Below are 22,525 nucleotides of genomic sequence, written 5' to 3'. Positions count from 1 at the left end.
CTGGCAGATGAGTAAACTGCTGCGTAGCTTCTCCGTGGATTGGGTAAGGATGACGACAATGAGGACGATGCCGGTGAGAGCGCCGATTGTGCTAATGAGGGCAGTGGCGGTGATCCATGAGTATAAGAAGGGGAACGATGCCACTGGGATGTCGGAGGAGAGGTTGCCGGTCTTCGAAATATTCGACATACTACTGTTATTTTAAAAAATATTGAACCAGTTTTTAAAATATACCCGTTAAAAGCAAATCCCAGTTAAGGTCACTCCTTACATAAACCATAATTTTATGAAAAAAATATACTGCTAAAGGTAAATACCATTAAAGGTCACTTCTGATATAAGCCTACACGTTGAGCGCAGTTAATTTTAAAAATGAACCGTTAAAACAAAAACTACTGATTAAACATTAAAGGTCACTAATTTAAACAGCCAACTCATAATAATATTCCATCGAATGTAAAAACCTTCCAGGTTAACGCGCGATATGTGCATAAGGTCGCACAAATAGCTCCTGTTAAACTGATGTCTGTTTTCAACTTTTATACCGAATATTTCTGTTTAAATTTTCAACAGATTCCCGGTGGTTTTCGGTAGTGAAAGATGTTTACCGGAAGCACGCGCAGGTGCCGATATAAGCCTGATTTCTCCATATTAGCACTGGCCCGTGTTTCGCTCTTCCACCGGATGTTAATCAACGGACGAGACTGGCCTAATTTGCAATATGTACGACATGGATCGTAGAGTGTTTACATCCCATGGATCGCTGCCCTGGTACATCAGAGCTCCGTCTGGCATTCCGTCTAATTACTCCCGCGGCGCATATACCGCGCGCTGAAGTGCGGCCACTTGAGCGGTGACCTTTAGCTACCGCGAACGTCATTGCGCATCTGTGTTACCCGTACGTGACGTCACGTGATCGCTACGCCCTATACCTCGCTGCACGCTGTGAACAGCAATCCGTGCAGTGAAGCTGTAAATTCGAATCATCATTAATTAAGCAAGTGTTGTTGACTTCAGCAATATTTTTCATACATAATGATTTTCAAGATATTATTGACGAAGAACCCGTAGAATGTTGCGTAATATTCCCGTCTGACTGGTTATACTGTATAATTGTAATAGCAATATATTTAACAGCTACACAAATTTTTTGTTGTACTCCAGATTAATTTTTAGATTATGTACTGAGTTATTGCATTGAAAGAATGGAGAAGATGGGTGTGCAGCATTGACAACAAGGGTGATAGCTGTTTTCATCGCACGTCTGCTGCTTTTAGACCATTTCCGCCTGATCCAGATTTTTTGTTTGCCACATTAGCCCTCCGGTGATCCAGTCCAGGGTTCGTTGCACTCCCCTATTCTTTTTTATTTTTGCATGAAAACTGCAAGGTTGCTCCGCATAAAGAAGATTTTTGCAGTTGCAATAGCAAATGCTTTATTGGAAAAATAGTAATAATTTTGTTCCATCAGGCATCAGCTATGTTTTCGCACGCTCTCCTAACACAAATCTAACTACAAAATAAATAAAAATACAGTAAGTACTATACGTACATAATACATATTAATCCTGCCATTACAAATCTCATTCCATGGATGCGTGTTAATACTTTTAACTAACAGCATCTGAGTTTCTTATGCACTTTTCTTGACGTATGTTAATCGATTTTGATGCAGCTGCTGCTTGCAGTTGTAATTTGTAAACGGTGCCTCGGCTTACACAATAAATAAATTCAATAAATAAATTCAGTTCATAAAATAAAACAAACCTCAGAATTATCCCACTGCATTAATCTAACTGTACTGTATTAATATTAATAATACTACTGTAACAGTAATGAGAAAATTGCTAATAAAGTACTTACCCAATTTCTATGCCATTCAAAATAAACATACTGTTAATAATTTACAAGTGTCGGTCGCGCTAGCGCGCGACCAGTTGTGTTCGAGGTATGGAAGAAATTACAAAATATAATTCGTACAGCAATAAAATAGAATTTAAGAAATATTTCAAACGTAAAACCCCAGCGAGGCCAGCTGCGAAATGATTTTAAACATGTAGAAATGCGGACAGCTTCAAGCTTTCCGGTTAAATTCGACCAGTTTTATAAAAACAGTGAAAACCTCCGTAATTTTTCTTTTTGTTTGTCTTTTTCACGTTTTTAATGAACTTTATACTGCCGATCTAGCCCACTCAAAACTTGTTTTGTTTTGTACGAAAAGTAACATTTAAACGGTGATAAAATGGATGGAATGGGATCATTTACACGATGCCCATAAAAACCATTCAGCTGATATGCACAGAATTAATGGAAACAATTGTGCGAAAAATTTAATTAACAGCTGTTCGAGGTGACCTCGCAGGCTGCATCTTTAGCAAATAATTGTAGATTTTCTGCCATTCAGTGAGCCCTTCACCCTTCAGTTTTTAATAAATTGATATGAATACATATTAATTAGATTTAGAGGTTAGTGAATCCCCATGCAGCTACCACAAGTATTACAGAGCAACGTAGGTTAATGAAAACCCAAGCTCACACCAGTATTACAGAGGAACGTACAGAGTAGGTTAGTGAAGAACTGAAAGCCCAAGCTACCAACTATATAACAGAACTTTGCTACGTGAGTGAATACGGTAAGCGGGCCGCAGGCCGGCTTTTACATATTTTATAAGTTGATATACAATAGACACTTTAGACTGTGAGATAATAAGGTACACAGATTTCTAGATATTTTTGTACGTAATTTCGAAACTTTGGAGGCTCGAAAAATCAGAGGTAACGGCCCCGCGCAGCGGGGCCGAGTTGAAATATTTAGAAATTCTGGAAATGTGAAAGCTTTGGAGCCAAATTTGGAAAAATTTCTAGTTATTCGGAGGTATCCGAACGGATTTAAACAACTTAAGGTTTCCAGAATTTAAAAAAATAAATCAGTAGGTTTGATGTACTTACTGTAATTGACAATTTTAAGTACGAGTAACTATTGTTGAGGTTGCTAAGTTGCGAAACTTGTATTTGCTCATTCGAGACGTTTCCAGAATTTACTGGAAATTTCTATGAACTTTAAACGCAAGTACAGAAAGTTTGAAGGGGTTTTTGAAAACGTTCCGGAAACCAAAATTTTTTCCCAAGCTGCAGGTAGGAAGCTTTGGAAGATGCTTTCTTTTATAAAATAAACACCTTAGCGGAAAACTCAATGTTGATTTAGGAGATAATTTCCAAACCTAACAACCTTTAAGTACTAGCTATCTTTAAGTACTACAACTTCTAAAAAAATTTTTAGATCTCCTCCAAAACTTCAGATTTTTTTAATGATAAAGGTAGGAACCTTTGTGCGATGCTCTATTTTATAAAATTCTCAACTTATTGAAAAAATGATTCTTGATTTAGGAGATAATTTCCAAAAAATTAGGACGTAAGGATACATGAATCTATTGATAATAATTATTTTCTTTACTAGTACTTATTTGTATCTGCATTGTACAGATCTGTAGGACGATCGATGGACGAGGGGGGCGGGATGTTGGTGGCCGGATGGATCACCCTCATCATCGTGCTGGCAATTTTCATATTCATCCCGCTGATTATCCTGGCTATCGTCTGCTACCGGCGCAAATACCACGGCACGGTGCAGGGCGCGGTGACGTCGGGAGCGCCCACCTACCCCGTCGGCCAGCCGGCCACCGTGACCTATCCGACGTACGGTTATGCGGCGTACAGTTACCCGGCAACCGGCGCTGCACCTCCCCCCGCTGCATCATCAGCACAACCTCCGCCAGCGGATCCCGCGGCGGCTGCCACGCCGGCGCCTCCGCCGACGCGCAAGACGCATTAAGCGGTTGACCTTTAGCTTAACTTTTTTCTGTTTAGTTTATTTTCGGAACAGACAAACGCTTGAGGCACTCGCAAGTCGGGTTCGTATGTATGTAAACATAAACCTTAGGGAAATATACAAAAGATTATGGCGTTTCAAAACACTGAGGAACGTTGCACAATATTCTTACGTAAACGTTGCACAATATTCGATAGCTGTAAGCAATGACCGGTAATTTTTCTCAGTACAGAGTAGGTACCTCAATCGAAGACATAATATTCCTTAAGTGCTTGTTCTTTGTACCGCCATCGGTAATTTTATCAAACCAAGTTTTGAGCCTCATCGCTTTTAAGTTTGTCGTTCCTGTATGGCAAAATGGATGTTGTGTTTGACATACGAAAACCATTAACTCACTTCAAAAGCTGATCCACTTCGACGCCGAAATATTTCGCATGCTGATGGATTGGCAAATCTTGCCCGTTTAAAATCAGTGGTGGACCGGCTTCCGTCTTATTCTTCTTTTCCGTACAAACGTGGGGATACCTACGCACTTCTTAGTACAATATCCAGCGTCCAGCAGTACATGTACAAAAGGTTACATAAAAACAATTTGAAAAACATCGATGCCGTAAATCACTGGGAAATGGCAACCAGTTAGACCAGTTTCTGTCACTGGTTTTTACTCGTTGTCAACGACCAGTGAGGGCAGAGGTAGTAACGTTGTTTTTGTTTTTAAACACAGTAGCTGTACCTCTTGTACGGTAACACCAGTTTCATTCGGTTAAAATTGGTACGATAGATTTGAAATTTCTCTTGCGTAAAGCAGTGTCATAAGTTAGTATACAGAGTCTGTACTGTCTTACTGAACTAAGTCTGTACTGTGTTACTGAAGATTCCTCGCACGCGCCAGACATAATTTCAAAATTCCAAAAATTTCAACACATCTGTGGTCGGACAGGGGCAGACCGGGCATGTTGCCGGCACACAAATGTCAAATATCTTGACTGTTTTGTAAAAAGAATTTTTGAATTTATTTGCATTTTAATTTGTTTTAATTTTTTAACAGTGATAGTGGGATTAATTGGAAAATTTCAAGCATAATATCTGGAATAATGCGACGAGTCATACAATTACAGAAATAAATACACTGCATCCCTTCCGGTAACGGTGTCGGATCCCTTCGACGTCAACAACGCGTCCACGTGGTCCATGTGCTCGACCTGTTGGTACGAGCACGATGACGACCTGAACGTCGCCGGCTTGAATTACGACTGCTTGTACAGCCAGCTACCCAACAGAAGCGTGGGTAGCAGTATTACCGCTTGCCTGTGCCAGCAAATACTGCGAAGTCAGCATGGGCCGCTTTCAGCGGTGGACAAACAATTACAACAATTCCGACTACAAGCGCACCTGTGAGTGACGAGAGATCGCCGCAGTTAACGGTCAACGAAGCCTCCGTTTTAATTATATTTACAACGGTGCCTTCAGAATGGTCATCAAGGCCTAAACGCTCATGGCTAATCAACGGTTATCCGGGCCTTAATGGTTATAATGTGATCCGTAAAAGGTCACCACGTGATGTAAGATTATCTGGCTTTGTAACTGCTTATAGTGTGACCCCTTAAAGGTATAAGCATTAAGCACCTACGGCGTATTTCTTGCGGTGTTAATTGCAGCATTAAGTACACTGATAACATTTTATGAGTAACAAATACCACCACCTGCGGCACATGAGCAAGCCAGAAAAAATCCTCACAAGCGGAAACGTGGCACACAGATGACTTCGCCGCCTGATGGTAGAGATATGTTTAGAATACCTAGAAAAAAATATCAGTATGATACAGGATATGTGTACAGTAAATATGCATCAATATAACAAAAATAATAAGTACTTATCTGTACCTAAAATCGCCACTCGGCCCCAGTGGGTGGCGTTATAAAACTGATTATTGGTTCCGTCATCCACGAGGCGTCGGCCTTTATCGAATATGGATATGCTTTGATGGGTCCAAGAGATGTCCTTTGCACTGCCTGTGGACGCTTCGCAAGTTAGAATTAGATTTGAGCCAATTCTTGGTCGATAAACATGCTCTTCCGTTGCAGAACTCTTGCTGGCAGATCTCTGATATTTTTCAGGAAATTTCAGTATGATTCTGTCATCTTCGCGGGTACCCACAGACTGCTGGATGATATCATCCACTAAAATATTTCGTTTTCTATTTGCGTAATTCACGTTGAAATTCTGTGGTTTGTAGAAGCACAAGCTGCAAAACTTTTAGTCTCGAACAGACTTTTTTAGTTTCTATGAGGTCGACCACATATTTATCTTAGCTGAATTTGTTATCACGTATTATTTCGTAGTATTATTATTTAATTAATGTTCGGATAGATAACTATATTTTAGTTCTGAAAAACGAAATTATAAATTATAAACGTTTAAAACAGAACTAATGTGCAAGGATAATTTAATTTTTTTAAGCTGCGCCTTACGGCTAAGATCTGCGTCGCTGATGACTGCAGCTGCAGTAGTGGTTTTCCGCGTTAGACTGCATGCCTCACTCCGGTGTCTTGCTGGCCACACACAAGCAAACAATATGATATTATAGCACAACGAGAAAAAAAAGTTATTCCGCGCATTTGTGCTGCGTTTAATAGCCGCGAAAAAGGCCAACATCGAAAGACTGCATGCATCATCTGTTTAACCCCGTTCAGGGGATTCCGAAGTCGATAAGGATTTGTTAATCTTAGGTTCTGGTAACCTTTAAGATTTTGTTAGCCTACCTCTGAGGTAATAATTATCGCAATTGCACTATTTTTGCAATCGCTTGTAATTACGGCACATGTTACTTTGTAATGTAACGTATACGAATTGTTTGGTACGATTTGCCCTGAATAAACTCCGAATTTGTTGCGCAGTACCTTGACCACAATAATAGAATAGATTCCCGGGGAATCTATCTATTATTGGTCGAAGAGGGACGGTTACTCCCACACTGTCTGACCAGCGCCCGCTTCCCTTGCCGGGTTGTATATAAAGCGGGAGCGCTGTAACGGCGCATTACATTTGTCCATTTTTGCTGGCTGGCTGGCTGGCGGATTAATTTAGATCCGACCAGCCAGTGCTTATTAATCTTACTTTAAGCTTTCACTTTTCATATTTCTTGCTCCATTTTGGCACTAGAATACGTAAAATTTTTTGCTTGTTCTTCTGATATATGACATTAAACGCTGTGTTGAGCCTTTAACATGCCGTCGGCAAAAAACTCTCCTATGGAGTTTCACCATCTCAACATCCAGGGCTGCCCTATGATAATTATCATAAGCTTGATTTACTGTCAAATTATCTTTGCATTGATGACAATGTTTCGAAGTTTTTCGCTGTCACTGAAACTCATCTCCGTCCTTCGGATTCTGATCAGTTGTTTTCCATTCCCGGATACTGTTTATTTCGTAGCGATCGACCTGATATTCATGGTAAAACACGCGGTGGTGGGATTCTATGCTACGTACCTCAACATATAACGGCTGAGCGTGTCGAGCTGAAGTTTCGTTCTAAGGGATTTGAATGTCTGTGGTTACGACTCACTGTTTCTCATCGCAAAATTATTATTGGGACCGTGTATCGTCAGCCTGATTCGAATTCTGTCGAAACCAAAGCGTTGTTCAATCATTTGCGGGAAGTACTGTTAAAATATCCGGGCAGCGATCATATAATCATGGGGGATCTGAACATCGATTCCTCCCCTGGTTCCTCAAGCCCCTATGTCAAATTGTACAGTGATTTTGTAGATGAATTTTCCTTCGAAGATAAGGTAATCGGACACACTCGGGTAGCACATCGCTTGAGACAATCTGATAATACCTTAAGCACTACATCCACTAAGATTGACGTAATATTGTGCAGTCCTAAGAATTCATACGTGTCGTGCCAACCGTCAGATGTAAGTTGTTCAGATCATATGCTGTGCAAAACGGTCTCCGCTTTTCAGTGCAAACAACCGGAGCACAGAGTGATTTACTTTCGTGATTGGAAAGCGACTAATTTTCAGTCTTTCAAAAGTCAAGTTTTTGATTTTACAAAGAATTACGTTAATTACGTTGATTATCCGGACGTCGATGATGAAGTTTCAAAATTTGTTGGTGGTTTAGCTGAAATAATTAACAGGTGCTATCCGTTACGATCGAAAAGAGCCTCGAATAGCAGTGCACCTTGGATTAACGGTCGCATTAAACGTCTGATAAAAAATAAAAATCTCGCATACAAGCGGAAGAAGTTGTCGAAAAGTGCCTCTGAGTATCAAGGCAATTGTCAACAATTTAAGAACTTGAAGCGAGAATTATTTACGGAGATTAAGAACGCTAAGCGAATCTATTTCGAACAAAATGTACAAAATTCAAAAATAATGTGGCGCGAAATTAACCGTTTGCGAGGAAAGAACAACGAAAATGGTAATCTGGACTTCGATTTAAATAATTTAAACAAACATTTCGCTACAATGGGGGAGCACGGTAAACGGCACCCCGTGGCTGTCATCCCGAAGGAGGCTGATACGGCGACATTTGAATTTGATCAGCTTACTCCAGACGTGGTTGCTGAAATGTTTGGGAAAATCTTAAGTAAGAGAAAATGTGCGGGACCGAAAGGTATACCACATAAACTCTTGCTGGAAATTTCCCCTATACTGGTCGAGCCCATAACCCATCTCATAAACCAGTGTTTCAAAAAAAATGTCTTCCCGTCAATTTTCAAATTGGCGGAAGTAATCGCTTTACCAAAAACTGTTCATCCAACAACACCGGATGAATTTCGTCCTATTTCACTTTTGTGTAATTTGTCAAAATTGTTTGAAAAATGCGCCCAACTGCAGCTGAACAAATTTTTGAAAAAAGAAGGCATTCTTGCACCTAACCAATCCGGTTTCCGTAACGGCCATTCATGTGAAACGTTATTGTTAAAAGTGACGGAGACATGGAAAAAGGCTGTCGATAGCAAGAAGTGTGTTGCAGTTGTTTTTCTTGATTTGAAAAGAGCTTTTCCGTCAGTGTGCCATTTGACTCTGTTGGAGACACTCCGTGATATAGGAGTAAAGTCTTCAGCGTTAAAATGGTTTTACTCGTATCTGACCGGCCGCTCGCAACGTGTACGTCATGGCATGAAGTTCTCTTCGTGGGAACATGTTTGGGCAGGCGTTCCGCAAGGGTCTATACTTGGTCCCATTTTATTTACAATTTACATTAATGCCCTACTGAAACTGAGGCTACCAAACGTGCATTTAGAAAGCTTTGCTGACGACACCATCTGCTATGCTGTTGCTAACACGAAAGCGGACGCAGCAAAGATCTAACTGAAGCACTACCGGCAGTCTGTGAGTGGCTTAATTCCAACCGGTTGTTCGTCAACGAGAAAAAATCGAATTTGTTACTAATAAGTTCAGCGCATAATCGCGAAACCAACGTAAGCGTAATGCTGAACGGTCATAAATTACTTCCAGAAAAGTCAGTGAAACATCTTGGAGTGATACTGGATGAACATCTCAGTTGGGCTGACCATGTTAAAAGGTCCAGAAGAATGTTCGGTACGGTATATCACTGTTAAATCGTGTTAAAGTCGGCCTGCCAACATCCCAACGCATTGCGCTTTTCTATGCCTTTGTTCAGTCGCATCTGGACTACTGCTCTACAGTGTGGAGCGGGGCATCTGTGCGCTTGCGTGATAAATTGGCCGCGATGCATCGTAACGGTGTCCGAGCGGCTGCAAACTACGCAAAGATACCCACGGAATCGTTCATGAACCAACATGGGATCTTACCGCTCTTCACGAGATGGAAACAAAAGGAAGCGATATGGTTATACAAGATCAAACATCCGGAAAAATTCCATGTGCCGCAGTACATCTCTGAGATGGTGGAATTTGATGACCGTATAAAGCCGTACAACCTTCGGAGTAGAAACCGCATCCTGATCAAGGCGGTAGCGAAGAAGAAAGTTGGCGAGACGACCTTTGCTTGGAAACTTAATAAATTGTGGACATTTTTTGTTGATTCTAATTTTTCTGATCTGTTCCATATTCATACAGTTGGTGCCTTTAAGCAAGCTTTGAACCGTGTCAATTTTGTTTAGGACGTCTTTTCTGTCTATCTGCACTCGTACTTTTCGATTTTGCTATTTGGCCAGGTTTAAAATCCCAGCTAGAATGTCACCCTAGCCGGAAATGGGCTACCTGCTCCACGATGAATAATAATAATAATAATAATATACCTGTTAGCAATTACGAATTCAGTAACCCTAAGCTTTCCGAGCCACCTATGGGCGTACGCACACTAAGGTAGTCCTGCACTACAGAAAGTAAACGTAAGCACCTACTTATACGGATTGTGAGGCAGTGTAAGTGTAAGTTGTGTAACTGACATTTAGGCAGCGTAGCAACAAATCTGTTCTTATAGATCCTGCATCGCCACCGTCCCGGACATCACAGAGTGTCCCCACCGCCGGTTACCACCCCGACGGTGCCGTCATGGTGCACGACTGGCGTTAGTTTGCGGCCTCATTAAGTTACAACTTCTTAACTGTGATGGGAAACGCAAAATTTTATGTTCTGTAAGGCGGCGTTATCAATACCCAGGCAACAGAAGGATAAATGTCCCAAAAGCGTGGAATGTGGATAGCGTACGAAAAAACGGTAAAATTGTATTGGTGGGTATGGGAGATGCCGAAGAACTGTAGGAATGTCATCGTGAAATACCTGCCTATTCGCGGTTACGAATTCTTGTAAAGTATTTGTTTTTAGCATAAGACGACGTACTGGATTGCCGAAATTCGGTAAAACAGAACTAATAGGCACTACATACATTGACTAAGCTGCACAATTTCAGCATACTTTCCAACAAGTATGCTAAAACCGGAACCTTGCTTGAAAGGTTCGGAACCTTCCAAGCAAGGTCGCGTGCCTAACCTAACCTGTAGCCTGTATGTGTTTCAGAAAGAGAAGGACGTCTATGAGCTGTAGGGATGCTAGCAATATGGAATATCTGCCTATTCGATCACAAATTCCCGTATATTTGGCATAAAATTTCGGTTTTGTGTCACCTGGCAAACAAAATTAGGCATTTTAAAGGTTACAGTACTCGACATTTATGACACCGGTTTCCATTATGAAGTTATAATGTTGTAAAATGTTGTTTTTGTTAAGCGCTTAAAAAATTCCACGTCCAGTGCTTTTAAAATAAAACCTTTATTATTTCTAGTCATTTTTCGAAGCAGAACGCGTGCATTTTGCGCAGAATATACCGACTAAAAGCAAGCATTTAAATTGAATCGATGCTTTCGTAATCGATTACGATTTTTCATATTAATTTTACTGTTAGTATAAACCAGCGCTGTTAGCACCGCGTTTTTAGCATTGTTAAAATGCTAGGTTTTGTGTTAAAATGGTAGGTTGTAAAATGCAGCGCTGCAAATGATCGTTCGTTGTGCAGTCTTTACTTCGGCGACTTCGTTTGTTTGTTTCTCTCCTGTATAATGAGCAGAGAGTAGCCAAGAAAGGTTCAGCTTCAGCAGTGTCGTCCCGCCACGTCAGGGCACTAACCCAATCAAGTATAATTTTCATGTGCCATGCTTCTAGAGCTTTCAAAATAAATCTTTCCGGTTTCTAATCATTTCCAAGCAGAAAGCGTAACCTTGCGCGGAATAAATCGGCTAAACAACCACGCAAAATCGATTGATTATTACAGTACTTGATGTTACGACGCTTTAAACGTTTGAAAACACCGGCGGTTTGAAAACATGCTGAATCTGATGGTGTTCACCTATTTTTACTGCATTTTCCGATCGCAAGTTTGGGGTTGAGGTTGTAGAAAAATTCGCACCTTGACAAGCAATAATTATGCAAAGTTATGCACCTTGGTGCATCTACGTAACAGGCGACACGACCTTGTTTTGGCTACTGGTCAAATATAATATTTCGTGGATCCCATATAGTGCTATTTTGTTGAGATGGACAGAATCCAATTGTGTCAGAAAAAAGTCAGTATAATGTTATTAGTCTACTAGCGATAGAGTTTGTACGACCGATAAAATCACCCAGTTTTGATTCATTCTTCCATCGCGTTCTGAAGTTCTGTTTATTCATACCGGCTACTCTGATGGAGCGCTTCTGTAATTTTAGTCCCAGGCTGTTTCCTATCCAATAGTTTTGCAGAATATAATAATCAGACGTTACCTTACCTCCACAAAACCCGAGTGACCTTTACGCGGTGTGGGCGAATTACTGGATGGCTTCCTTTGTCTGGATGACCTTTGCAGGTCTGCCGTACAATCGCGGGATAACCAATTTTACGAGTAGTGTAAAATCTTGTTTGCAAAATAATTACTTAGTGTCTGAATAAAAGTTTTGATCCTCAGAATAAGTCCGAAACATTTTGTGACAACAAAGTCCCAAAGAAACCATGATCAGTTTACTTGTCACAGCATTATTGATTTTTTCTTTACTTTGTCTTACACTTCCACTTCCTCGCTTGTGTTAAACATCTGCAGCAGATGTCCATTAAAACAGCAAAATTGTTTAGTTTGATCCATGTCTCCATCATGGAAGGTGTCCACTTAAGGTCACATATATATATTTGTACGAGTATGATAGGCAATCATGCTTTTGTGTTGGCGTTCTTAACATGTTAAATTGTTCCGGTCGAAGGCCTTACAGCGTTATTATATCAGTGATATGCGCGTGCTCATAACTAATCCTTTATAAATTTTTAATTTATGGACAATATTACATATGTAGAAGTACATAATAAAACGATAGTCTTAAAGCACCTCAACTGGAATTGCTTATACAGCGCTTCCAAGGAGCAAAAGACAATTTAGATTGGAAAAGGATGCGAGGTCACGAAGCAGCTATTACTACGAATACCAGAATCGAGAAACACAAGTTTACTGTGCGGCCAGATCGCAGGCAAATTTATTAGAACGCGTCCGGTACGAAGGGAAGTAGAAACAAAACTAAAATCAGGTTGAGAAATAGAATGGGCAGCTTTCGATAACGTGTCTAGTCATGCTACGATCATGGCAAGCTGGTCAGAAAACGGGACCACACATGGTGAACCGCTTAGAAAACATTCATCCGCTTTAATGTATGTAGTATGATAAAATTTTCTAAAAGCAGCCCAATAATATTATCTGCACTGCCACAAATCATAAGCAAATGACTAATCAGAAGCAAAATTTTGATACTTCAAGCACAGCATAAATAATCGCCCAGAGCGCAACAATGCAAAATTGAGTAACGTACTTACGTTTTCTGAGAGTGAAAAATTCTGCATTAAAAGAAAACCCTTACGTATTTACGGTTAGTTAAAAATCATTAGCTAGCCAAACTGAACTGCATTACGGTGCATAAATTCGAAACACGCATCACTGCGGATTTTATCAGTATAAAAAACGGCACTGTCGATCAATACCTTGCACTGTTCCACTCTGGTCGATGTATCTGTAAACGCGCAAACGTTTATTTTTTATGCAAATGAAGGTACCTAACAGACAGGCATCTGCGTTGGATTTTTTTAAAAGTTTTTTTAAAATAGCAAGTTCTCATGCGCGGCGACTATCTTGCAGCATCCTGTTGTCGTGCGGCATCTCGTTGTCTTGCAGCCTCCCGTTCCTGATCATGCCGATCGAATAGACTGGATGCCTCGGCGATGCTCACGTGCACCAGAGTTTTCTGCAAAAATAAAGATGAAAACTACTGTAATGAAACTGTACCGACAAATTCTACTAGCAGACATAATAAAAGCGGGAGAGGTGAAAAGTCATTCATGATCAGCAGCTAGATCCCTATTATAGTACGTATCTATAGCCTTTTATTTGTACTTTGTTGGGTGGTCTAGCTGCTGATTCGCTGAATGCTTTTTCAGTTGCATTGGACAAAATACTAGCTATAGTACTGTACATCGCCTTTTAACCCAAGAGAGGATAGGGATTTTGGTTGTTTTTTTAATCCTTAATTTTTAACTATTAAGCAGTGTACCAGCGCTTGCAATTATTTTCATTTGGGTGGCTATTGCCAATAAAGATATTCATTACATTACTTATACAATACATTATACAGTTTATACTACAAAGTACTGTACGTTTTCACATGTACTTACAGCATACTATACTACAGCCTGTATTGTAGTACTTACAATCATCTTTAAAATGCAAAACTTAATGGTTTATCGATGTACCGGTCTATGTAAAATACTAAATTATCGATGTAAAATACCGGTCTTAAGAAACTGTACAACGACAACTGGCCATGGCCGGCACGATTTAATACGGGCCCAAGGCAAGAGGCATAAATTCGGGAATATGTAAAAAATGGAAGGCCACATGTGACAAAATACCAGTCTTGCATATGCTCTTGTACTCAGCGAGCCTGGGTGTCTGAAATTATGGAAACTGAAAATTTTAATACTGTACTTAACGGACGCAAGCCAGAAATGAGCGAACTAATACGCGCGATTTTGTTAGTATCAAAGTAGAAGACGTGACTTACCGTTAGACGCCATTCTCGTCCCTACGCATTTCACTATCGTTGTTAAGCAAAACTGACCGATAATTTGAATTACTCGTGCTTATTGGAGCTCGAGTGCGATATGTTCCTTGTCTTTGCAAATTGGAATGCTAGTGCTAAACCAAAGAGCTGATAAAATGAAAAACAATTACGGAGCATCAGAACAATTAAGGAGCATCAGAACAATTACGGAGCACATCGATAAACCATTAATAAAAAGATATGCCTGCAGTAGTATGTAAAACGGGGTATCAAAGTAAGTAACCATGCAAACGCCGGGTTCCCGGGTATCTGCCTTTGTACGAGCAATATCGTTTAAAGGAGCAGCCAGTGGGCGTATAATGTTAGGTATTACAGAATGCAGAGCAAAGTATCATCATCGATCTTATAAAATCAGCTTTAATCAAGTGAGTTTGCACATGGCTAGACGTTCAGCCTGATAATACAAAGGGCATTCCAAAATAACTTTTTCTAATACTCCTTCAGAAATTGTCTTCAGCTGCTAATATCCATATCACTACATACGCTAACAGACAAAGGGCATTCTAATACAAAGGGCATTCTAAAATGGCTTTTTCTAATTTATGTACCCCTTCAGAAATTGTCTTCAGCTGCTAATATCCATATCACTACATACGCTAACACACAAAGGGCATTCTAATACAAAAGGCATTCTAAAATAGCTTTTTCTAATTTATGTACCCCTTCAGAAATTGTCTTCAGCTGCTAATATCCACATCACTATCATAAGATACAATACATAAAATTGATTTTATTGCTATCAAAAGGGAAAAGTTGCCGAAACGTACTACTGACGGTCTCTGACATTTTTTCTTGCGATTCACCCAAGTTTATAAAATTAAAAACAGATGAAGTAACGGATCAAACCAGCATACTTATGAAAATCAGATCTATACAACGAAATTTGACTTACCACGTCGAAGAAATTCCGAAAATCGGAAAAAGGAATAGGCGCCTTCAATCATTTGCCCCAGGACCTCAGATTTCTCAACAATCCGGCGCATATCTCTCAATTCCCGCTTTGTGAAGTTCTGCCGTTGATTGCGTTCAACCACTTACGGATGTCCGTCCTCCGCTAACAACGACATCTTGTCGCTTAGCATTCTTTTATATGCTGCGAGTAGCTCGGTTTCTACAAAATACGAACCTTATTTTAGGCTGTCGCCTACGGGTCATGCTGAGAAAGCCGATGGCTAGAAAAGGTCTTATTGTTTTCTTAACACTTAACTGTTTGCTTATTTTTGCTTAAATACGCGTACATTTTAGAAATAGTCCATAGCCAATAGCCAATAGGTATCCAGCCAGCATAGTTTCTTGTTTGTTTGTTTGTTTGTTTAATGAGCTTAATGTCTACAACAATCAGGGATGTCCTGCACGAGGTTATAGACTAACATGGGAGAAAAGGCTATCACATGAGTGATAGCCTTACATATAAAACATCGCAGACATAAACAACAGTTTTACAGTAAACAGTAATGATCAACATGAAGTTGAAGGAAACGCTTAGTCCATTTTAAATCCGCCCATTCAACCGTATCCAGGCAAGAGTCAAAACTGGTGATGCGGTTGTATGATTCCTGGGGCAGCTTGATTTCGTTCCACAAGTGCGCCATCAGATAAGCAAAGCTGCGCTCGCTGATGAACTTCCGTCCGTCCGGGGTGCACGTGTCCACGGGTTCCACTGCGTAGGGATGTTCATCAAGAGACGTTATTTGGCGTGTTCTACCTGCAATACAAACAGCGGCAGCACCAAGTTTTTCACGAAGCTTGAAAAATTTTTCTCCATAAGGTACAAGACGGAACACCATCTTGTACACCAGGAGCAGAGATTTACGAATACGACAAAATAACAGAGACTTATATCCCGCATTTTTGAGCGTTTCGGCATACTCAAACTTGCAAGGTCCGAATCTGATACTTTTTAAAAATCGAAATTGGCAGTCTTCTAACTGATCAATCTGTAACTTTTGTTGACAGAAAGCTACGGAACTGCCATAATCGGCTATCGGTTTAACAAGGGAATCATACAACTTCGTTCGAGCCGCACTGTTTTGATATGGAAACAGTGCGTTTAGGTAACGGATTCTTTTTTTCATGCGGGTAGCTAGATTATCGCTGTTACGTTTCCAGTTTAAATGTCGGTCCAGATAGATGCCTAGGTACTTCACATTGTCGGATACGGGAATGCTTTCACCGCTTAACGTATACACACTGCTATATATGGTTTGCAATAACACACAACATATCACAGTACTATTTTTACCACATAATATCTTGCTTTTATTAATTTAATGATTCCACAGGCACTCACCTTTGGGTGCCCCAGTGTCATCTTTGCATTCATCTTCATACAGCCTGCAGGTCAGATGCAAAGCAGCGGCAAGGAGGGGGCGTAGTGCCGCGTATCCGAAGATGACGTCCATTGCCGTCTGGACTTTCTCATCGTTCCCCAAACAATCACGGCATGGCCGAAATCGACAACAAAATTCTTTCAGTCCCACAAGAAGCGCACGGAAGGACAGTTGACCGGATAGTTTCGCAACAAGCACCATGGCCACTAAAGGCATGCCAAGGTCACGTATCCAAGGTTCCGGGTTTAATAAAAATCTCCACGAATCCCAGAAACCAGGATCCGGCGAATCGTTGGTGACGGTGGTAGGGTGGGGTGGGCATATCGAGGTGAAGTTTCCCAAGTACTGCATGATACCTACCTTAACACCGCCTGCAATAAGCTCCTGAAGCTGTTGACGGCCAGCGGTGTCACCTGAAATAAAAAACATCGGTTGTGGCATTTTACCGATAGAAACAGACAACACTGCGGCACTTTGACTTGCACAGCAGTTGCTTTATATCGGGCGTGAAATACAACATTATAATCGTCGAGTTAATACAAATACACATCCGCGGTAATGACACACATAATTCGATAATCCGCTTTGGATATACGTCCCCGGTAGGTAGGATTTAAGCGGTGCATCGTTGAATTGATTGAATCTGGGATCAATGCGAATTAATTCTTCCGCTGTGCCATATATAAGATTTTTTAGACGTCTACGAGTAGGAGAGGTTTTTCCTTTTAATGATGTGCACGCTGTGCTAATTGTTTAGAGACAGATCGATGTCTGCCTATTGCATTTTGTTGAAAAAATTTGTGGATCATCGGAATAGCGCATAACAAGCGTGGTCGAAGAAAAATCAGATAGTTTCGCCGAAGCTTTAAGGAAAATGACCCGGTACATGGCGTCAAAAATGGAATACATACACTAAAACTTTCGCTTTACCGCACTCTGAATCGCTCTTCTGTAATACTTTACGTATTAAAGATAAAACGTAATGCACATAAGTTACATAACAGCAAGCGTACTGTACGCTTTTTCGCAGTGCTTTTGGGAGCGCAAAAGTAGGGGCGCCGAATACTGAACTGAATTCATAACAAGATTTAGGCATGCTGCGAAAAAATTATTTTTACTTTCTCCTAATACTTCCGGGGAATACAATGCGCCAACATCAGCGGCGCAAACGGCCAGCCAGAGAAGAAAGAACAAATAGAACCCTCACCGGTGAAAAAGTGGCCAGAAAAAGATTACAGAATAAAAGGTCGCACGATATATGTGCCTAATTATACTGCATTACATGCTAACATTACGAACACAAAAAAAAAACAGAAAAAGACACGAACACTTACCAGAAGGACACATTTTCTAGTGTTTTTCAATTCGATTTTCGGGCTGGCTAAGTGTAGCCCTGTATGAAACTATCATTTGATAGTTCTGAGGAAAATTCTTTCACTTAAATTTTAGACGTTCTACTGCTACTCTCAATAGCAGCTGTCGGAGCAATGTCAGATAGCGTACTACCATTAGTATTATAAATAGTGGAAGCTGGAAAGACAACCACGTAGGCAATAAAATATCGGTATCCCGTACCGCGCTCGAAAATCTTTTGCTGCAGATTGTACTTGCAATACTTGCTGCAATTGTACTTGCTTCTTAATTATCAAGTTGTTTTCCTGTTTTTTTGGCGTATAGCTGCCGAAAAATTGCGCTTTTACTGCGTTGCAAAAAGCATTGTGTAACTGGAATCTTTCGGTATTATACATAATCTGATAATCACACGCATTTATTCTAAATATCGCATTTACGCATTTCATTTACATCGGATTCGTTACTGAGCTCATCTGACCTTTTGAAAAATATCAACAATTCTATTCGTACAGTACAGGTAATATTCTTTAATTTCACCAGTCGAGTACGTGCACAGAAAATAAAATGACTGGAAAAGAATAATCCTACGATAACGCGTAGCAAAATGTGTGGTTTAATTCGAATTTCGCCGGCACTCTCTCATTTTTAATCGACAACGCTTGTTATGCTTCATTCCGATAATCTATAATTCTGTTTCGAACGAAGTTTAATAGTCATTCATCGATCTTTATAATTAGCACAGCGCGCATAACCTTGAACGAAAAAACCTCACCTACTTGTTGATGTGTAAAAAATCTTATGGCACAGCGGAAGAATTAATTCCCATTGATCCAAGGTTCAATTGATTGAAAAGGGAACCGCTCAAATTGTACGTCTACAGTACCTCGGACTTATTTCCAACGTGCATTACTGAATGACGTGTGCCGTGACATGTGATATGTATCTCCTTGTTAACTGGTTACTGGATGATGATACTATGGTATTTTACGCCAAGTACAGAGTAGATACAGCTCCAGCCTCCAGTGCAAGATGACAACACGTCAACAACCTGGGAGGGTAGTCGCAGATCGAAATTAAGTAATACAGATATGTTATCGGTAAGGAAGTCATTGATCCGGCGCGCAGAAAAAAGGTCAATCCCTAACAATTCCTTGTTTCCATCGGGCTTTTACACAATGTAGGGATTTTCTGTCACGTTGGTTCCATCAGAACCACACCGATCCGTAACCTCGACGAATAAACACTAGGCGGAGTTATCAAAAATAAGTAAGACAGATACATTTTCTGGAACTAATAGCGCGGTTCTGATGGATTTGAGTTCACAAATGCAGCAACTACCGCTACAAAAGCTGGTTTGTAGTACGACAAAGCTTTGTTAGTGCTAGAATGCTTCATCTCGTTCGGTTTTGCAACTTTCCACTAACCATAAGTACGAGTAAGTACTCCGTACATTACATTGCTTACATTACACCTGTTGATTAAAAAATTCGAAATTTAGAAATCGACGGCTGTAGTGAACTGCTGTACGTGTTTAGAATATGATAATAATGTCCAGCAATCAATCAATCAAGCGATATATATATCGGCTTATACCTCTTATATAAGAGGTATTGTGACTTCCGGTGGCTAGCATTAATTACGACTATTTCACCAGTTTACATAATACCACAGCCAATTAACTACGTATACGTAGTAGTACTAGTAGTAGTATTAGTAAGCCAGTACTATTATTGGGCTGTGATTATAATATCTGTGTGCGGCCTCCGGCTTCCGTAAGTGCGAACATTTTCCCGTTATCAGTCATGCTTATTTAATAGTTTCCTTGTTTCCCAAAACGTGGCTATTTTGTTAAAATTATTTTGTGAAAAGAATAACTAACTAGGTATTTGATTTACCGTAAAAGCCGGCAGTTACATACGCGCGCCGCCGGTCAAAACTCGAGGGTATTTACTTCCAGGCGTATTGATTTACAATTTGAAGTGTATTTCGGAGGCAGGTTCACTGTACAATATATTAGGTAAATGCACATATTGATATAACTGCAGCCACTGACACTGACTGCAGCAGACACATAAGATTGGCTATAAATCGGTTTTACAAAATAAAATGCGACATGCTAACGAGCGGACAAAGAGACACAAGAATGTTTTTGGAAATTTTTTTTGTACGTTATTATAATTATTACATACAGTATTATTATGGTTCATCCCATCAAAATCGAACGCAGTATGTACCTAATTTCGGCAAAGCAACGCAGAGCCAGTTAGTTGTCATAATAAACATGAGAACTCGTACAATAATATGGTGTGCAAATATCACGTTAGGGCGTTCTGATACATAATTATTCGATTTCGAAATCCCCAGATTTCTGCGGTATCGATAAATTTAGATTAGGAAGTTCCTGCTACAGTAAATTACCGTAATACCGCACATTTTCAACTCCGTCGTCTTCAAGGTTTCCAGGAATTTTTTCGACCATTTCCCCACGCTTTTAATTGTGATCTTTATCTTACTACTTTAACCAACTACTTATGTATACTTTACTGTGATCTTTATCCATGTATTGCGTATGCACTGGTAACGCCATCTTACAGTACACAACAAAAACAAGTGCGCCTCCCATTACAGCCAAAAAGTTGCCGCAAGATGGAACGGCGAACTAACTTCCGTGACGTAACCATGACGGCTGCGTGTTGGCGGTAGCCGGCGGCGGGATGCTGATGATGGTAGTGACAATGGCAACGTTGGTAATGCATGTGGTGTAATATGGCAGTCGCGGCAAATTGGCTGGTAAGTTGTTTTTGTAAAAAAATTTGTAACGTGACTGACTTGTGCTAACAAGCCCAACCTCGGCCTCCGGCCTCGGTTGGGAAACTGTAGCATTGAATTTTGATTATTGTTTTATTTTTTATAATTGTTAATAATGATTATGGAATTATTGATTAGCAAACTTTACTGTAATATGACGAACTACTACCCCTCTGCATATCCGGCGAAAATCCTTACCCTTGTGTCTGACCGACGAAAAACCCACCCTCATGTCTAACCGGCGGAAATCCTGCCCCTTTGTCTGACCGGCGAAAATCCCTACCCTCTGTCTAATCGGACGAAATTCCTACCCCTCTGTCTATCTGGCGAAAATCCCTGTACCTTAGTCTAACCGGCGAAAATCCCTACCTCTCTGTCTATCTGGCGAAATTCCATCCCCTTTTGTCTGACCGGCGAAAATCCCTAACTCTCTGTTTAACAGGCCGCAATTTTGTGCTGCTGTGTCCGCATACTAAACTTTCTCTTGCGTATTGACTTTATTCTAAAACCATCAGAATGCCAAAATTTCCACCTGAAACAATGAGTAAATGCGTCCGCTTGCTAAAATGTTTTTAATTTGACATGGTTTTTTTTAATTGGTGATCATGCGTGTTGACTGATCAATCGGTTTTCGAGCCAATTATTATAATGACCGATTTTTATCATTATCAGTATTATTATTAATTATTGTTATTTGTTTATTTCTAATAGTAGTGTTTATTATTCCTTGTTTATAAGTATTACTTTTTTGTTTTCAAAATTGAGTGCAGAACGTTATTTTGTGTTACAGGAATAATATTTCCAGTTAAAAGTATTGGTTATTAAAATTGTCGATAAAACTATTATAAATTATAAAACTACGATAAAACTATTAGTTTACGGAACCGGATAAGCAACAATGGTATGGCGAAAGTCCAGCCTGATGCAGCGAGTGAATGTCTGCATAATGAAATTTGTTTCTTGTGCTGAAATGAATTTATGGGGAAATGGAAGAGCACCAAAACACTAGTCTTCTAATAATCAGTAGAGTAATTAATTATCTAAATAATAACCAATAATAAAAGTAATTCACTCAACAAATAATTCTTTCTCTACTAATAATCACTAGCATACCGCGAATTGTTAAATATAAGATTGTCACATGCAAAAAACCGAAGTCACTGTACAAATAAGAAGGAAAATTACGCAGTTAATTTCACGAAATGTGGTGTTTGCAACTTCGAAGTAACGTTCTAACAAAATCTAATACGCAGTAATGATTTTTGCGATTATACGTAAGTTGCCCGTTGCCGTACAGATAATCACGTTATACTGTTGCCCTTTCCTCTTTCCGCCAAAAAAATGTTAATGTACTATCGATCTGCCAATTACAAAATTTCGACAAACAGGAGTATTAAACTTTACCGATTACTAATGCACCGCAGTTTTATGCCCCAGTTATATGCTATGCTGTGTCAGCAGTTTCTGTTCGAAAATATACGCATTTCCGCCAATCCGATAATAATACTTTAGGATAAGCCAATCAACGAAATTCGTTTTGGTAATGTTTCGTAATTCGAAGAAAGAGAAGATCGAAAAATTAAAGTTGTAGGGACAAACTACAGGAATTTAGTATATTTTTAAGCTATCGAGC

At 40.0% G+C, this 22,525-nt stretch overlaps 2 protein-coding genes and 1 long non-coding RNA gene across 4 annotated transcripts; 1 reads left to right on the top strand and 2 right to left on the bottom strand.

Moving 5' to 3' along the window:
• The first annotated feature begins 985 nt into the window (after positions 1-985).
• LOC129597428 (uncharacterized) lies at positions 986-4,223 on the top strand. 2 transcript variants are annotated; one of them, XM_055494966.1, is made up of 2 exons: positions 986-1,340; positions 3,491-4,223. In XM_055494966.1, the coding sequence occupies exon 2, from the start codon at positions 3,499-3,501 to the stop codon at positions 3,829-3,831; it is 333 nt and encodes a 110-aa protein (XP_055350941.1). In that variant the 5' UTR covers positions 986-1,340; positions 3,491-3,498; the 3' UTR covers positions 3,832-4,223. The 2 variants fall into 2 exon arrangements, with proteins under 2 accessions (XP_055350941.1, XP_055350940.1); XM_055494965.1 differs by having other exon boundaries at positions 3,483-4,188.
• A 1,085-nt stretch (positions 4,224-5,308) lies between these two features.
• LOC129597430 (uncharacterized) lies at positions 5,309-6,670 on the bottom strand. Its single transcript, XR_008691563.1, has 3 exons — positions 6,301-6,670; positions 5,713-6,009; positions 5,309-5,627 (listed from the first exon to the last, which is right to left on the bottom strand). It is a non-coding gene; the product is annotated as an uncharacterized LOC129597430 (long non-coding RNA).
• Positions 6,671-15,840: 9,170 nt separating this feature from the next.
• LOC129597412 (uncharacterized) lies at positions 15,841-17,172 on the bottom strand. The gene is made up of 2 exons (XM_055494933.1): positions 16,692-17,172; positions 15,841-16,106 (listed from the first exon to the last, which is right to left on the bottom strand). Exons 1-2 carry the CDS (start codon positions 17,170-17,172, stop codon positions 15,841-15,843), a joined length of 747 nt encoding a protein of 248 aa, XP_055350908.1.
• Between the last annotated feature and the right edge of the window lie 5,353 nt (positions 17,173-22,525).

This window comes from Paramacrobiotus metropolitanus, unplaced genomic scaffold, assembly GCF_019649055.1.
Source record: "Paramacrobiotus metropolitanus isolate TYO unplaced genomic scaffold, Prichtersi_v1.0 Parri_scaffold0000104, whole genome shotgun sequence".
Taxonomy (NCBI): Eukaryota; Metazoa; Tardigrada; class Eutardigrada; order Parachela; family Macrobiotidae; genus Paramacrobiotus; species Paramacrobiotus metropolitanus.
Note: the sequence above shows the minus strand (reverse complement) of the source record. Positions and strands in the feature narration are given on the sequence as shown.

Excerpts from the sequence above, each read along its gene's own strand:
- LOC129597428 (XM_055494966.1), top strand. The coding sequence starts at position 3,499 with ATGGACGAGGGGGGCGGGATGTTGGTGGCCGGATGGATCACCCTCATC.
- LOC129597412 (XM_055494933.1), bottom strand. The coding sequence starts at position 17,172 with ATGCCACAACCGATGTTTTTTATTTCAGGTGACACCGCTGGCCGTCAA. Across the intron at positions 16,107-16,691 it reads TGACACTGGGGCACCCAAAG|GTAGAACACGCCAAATAACG; the intron begins GTGAGTGCCTGT and ends TTTGTATTGCAG.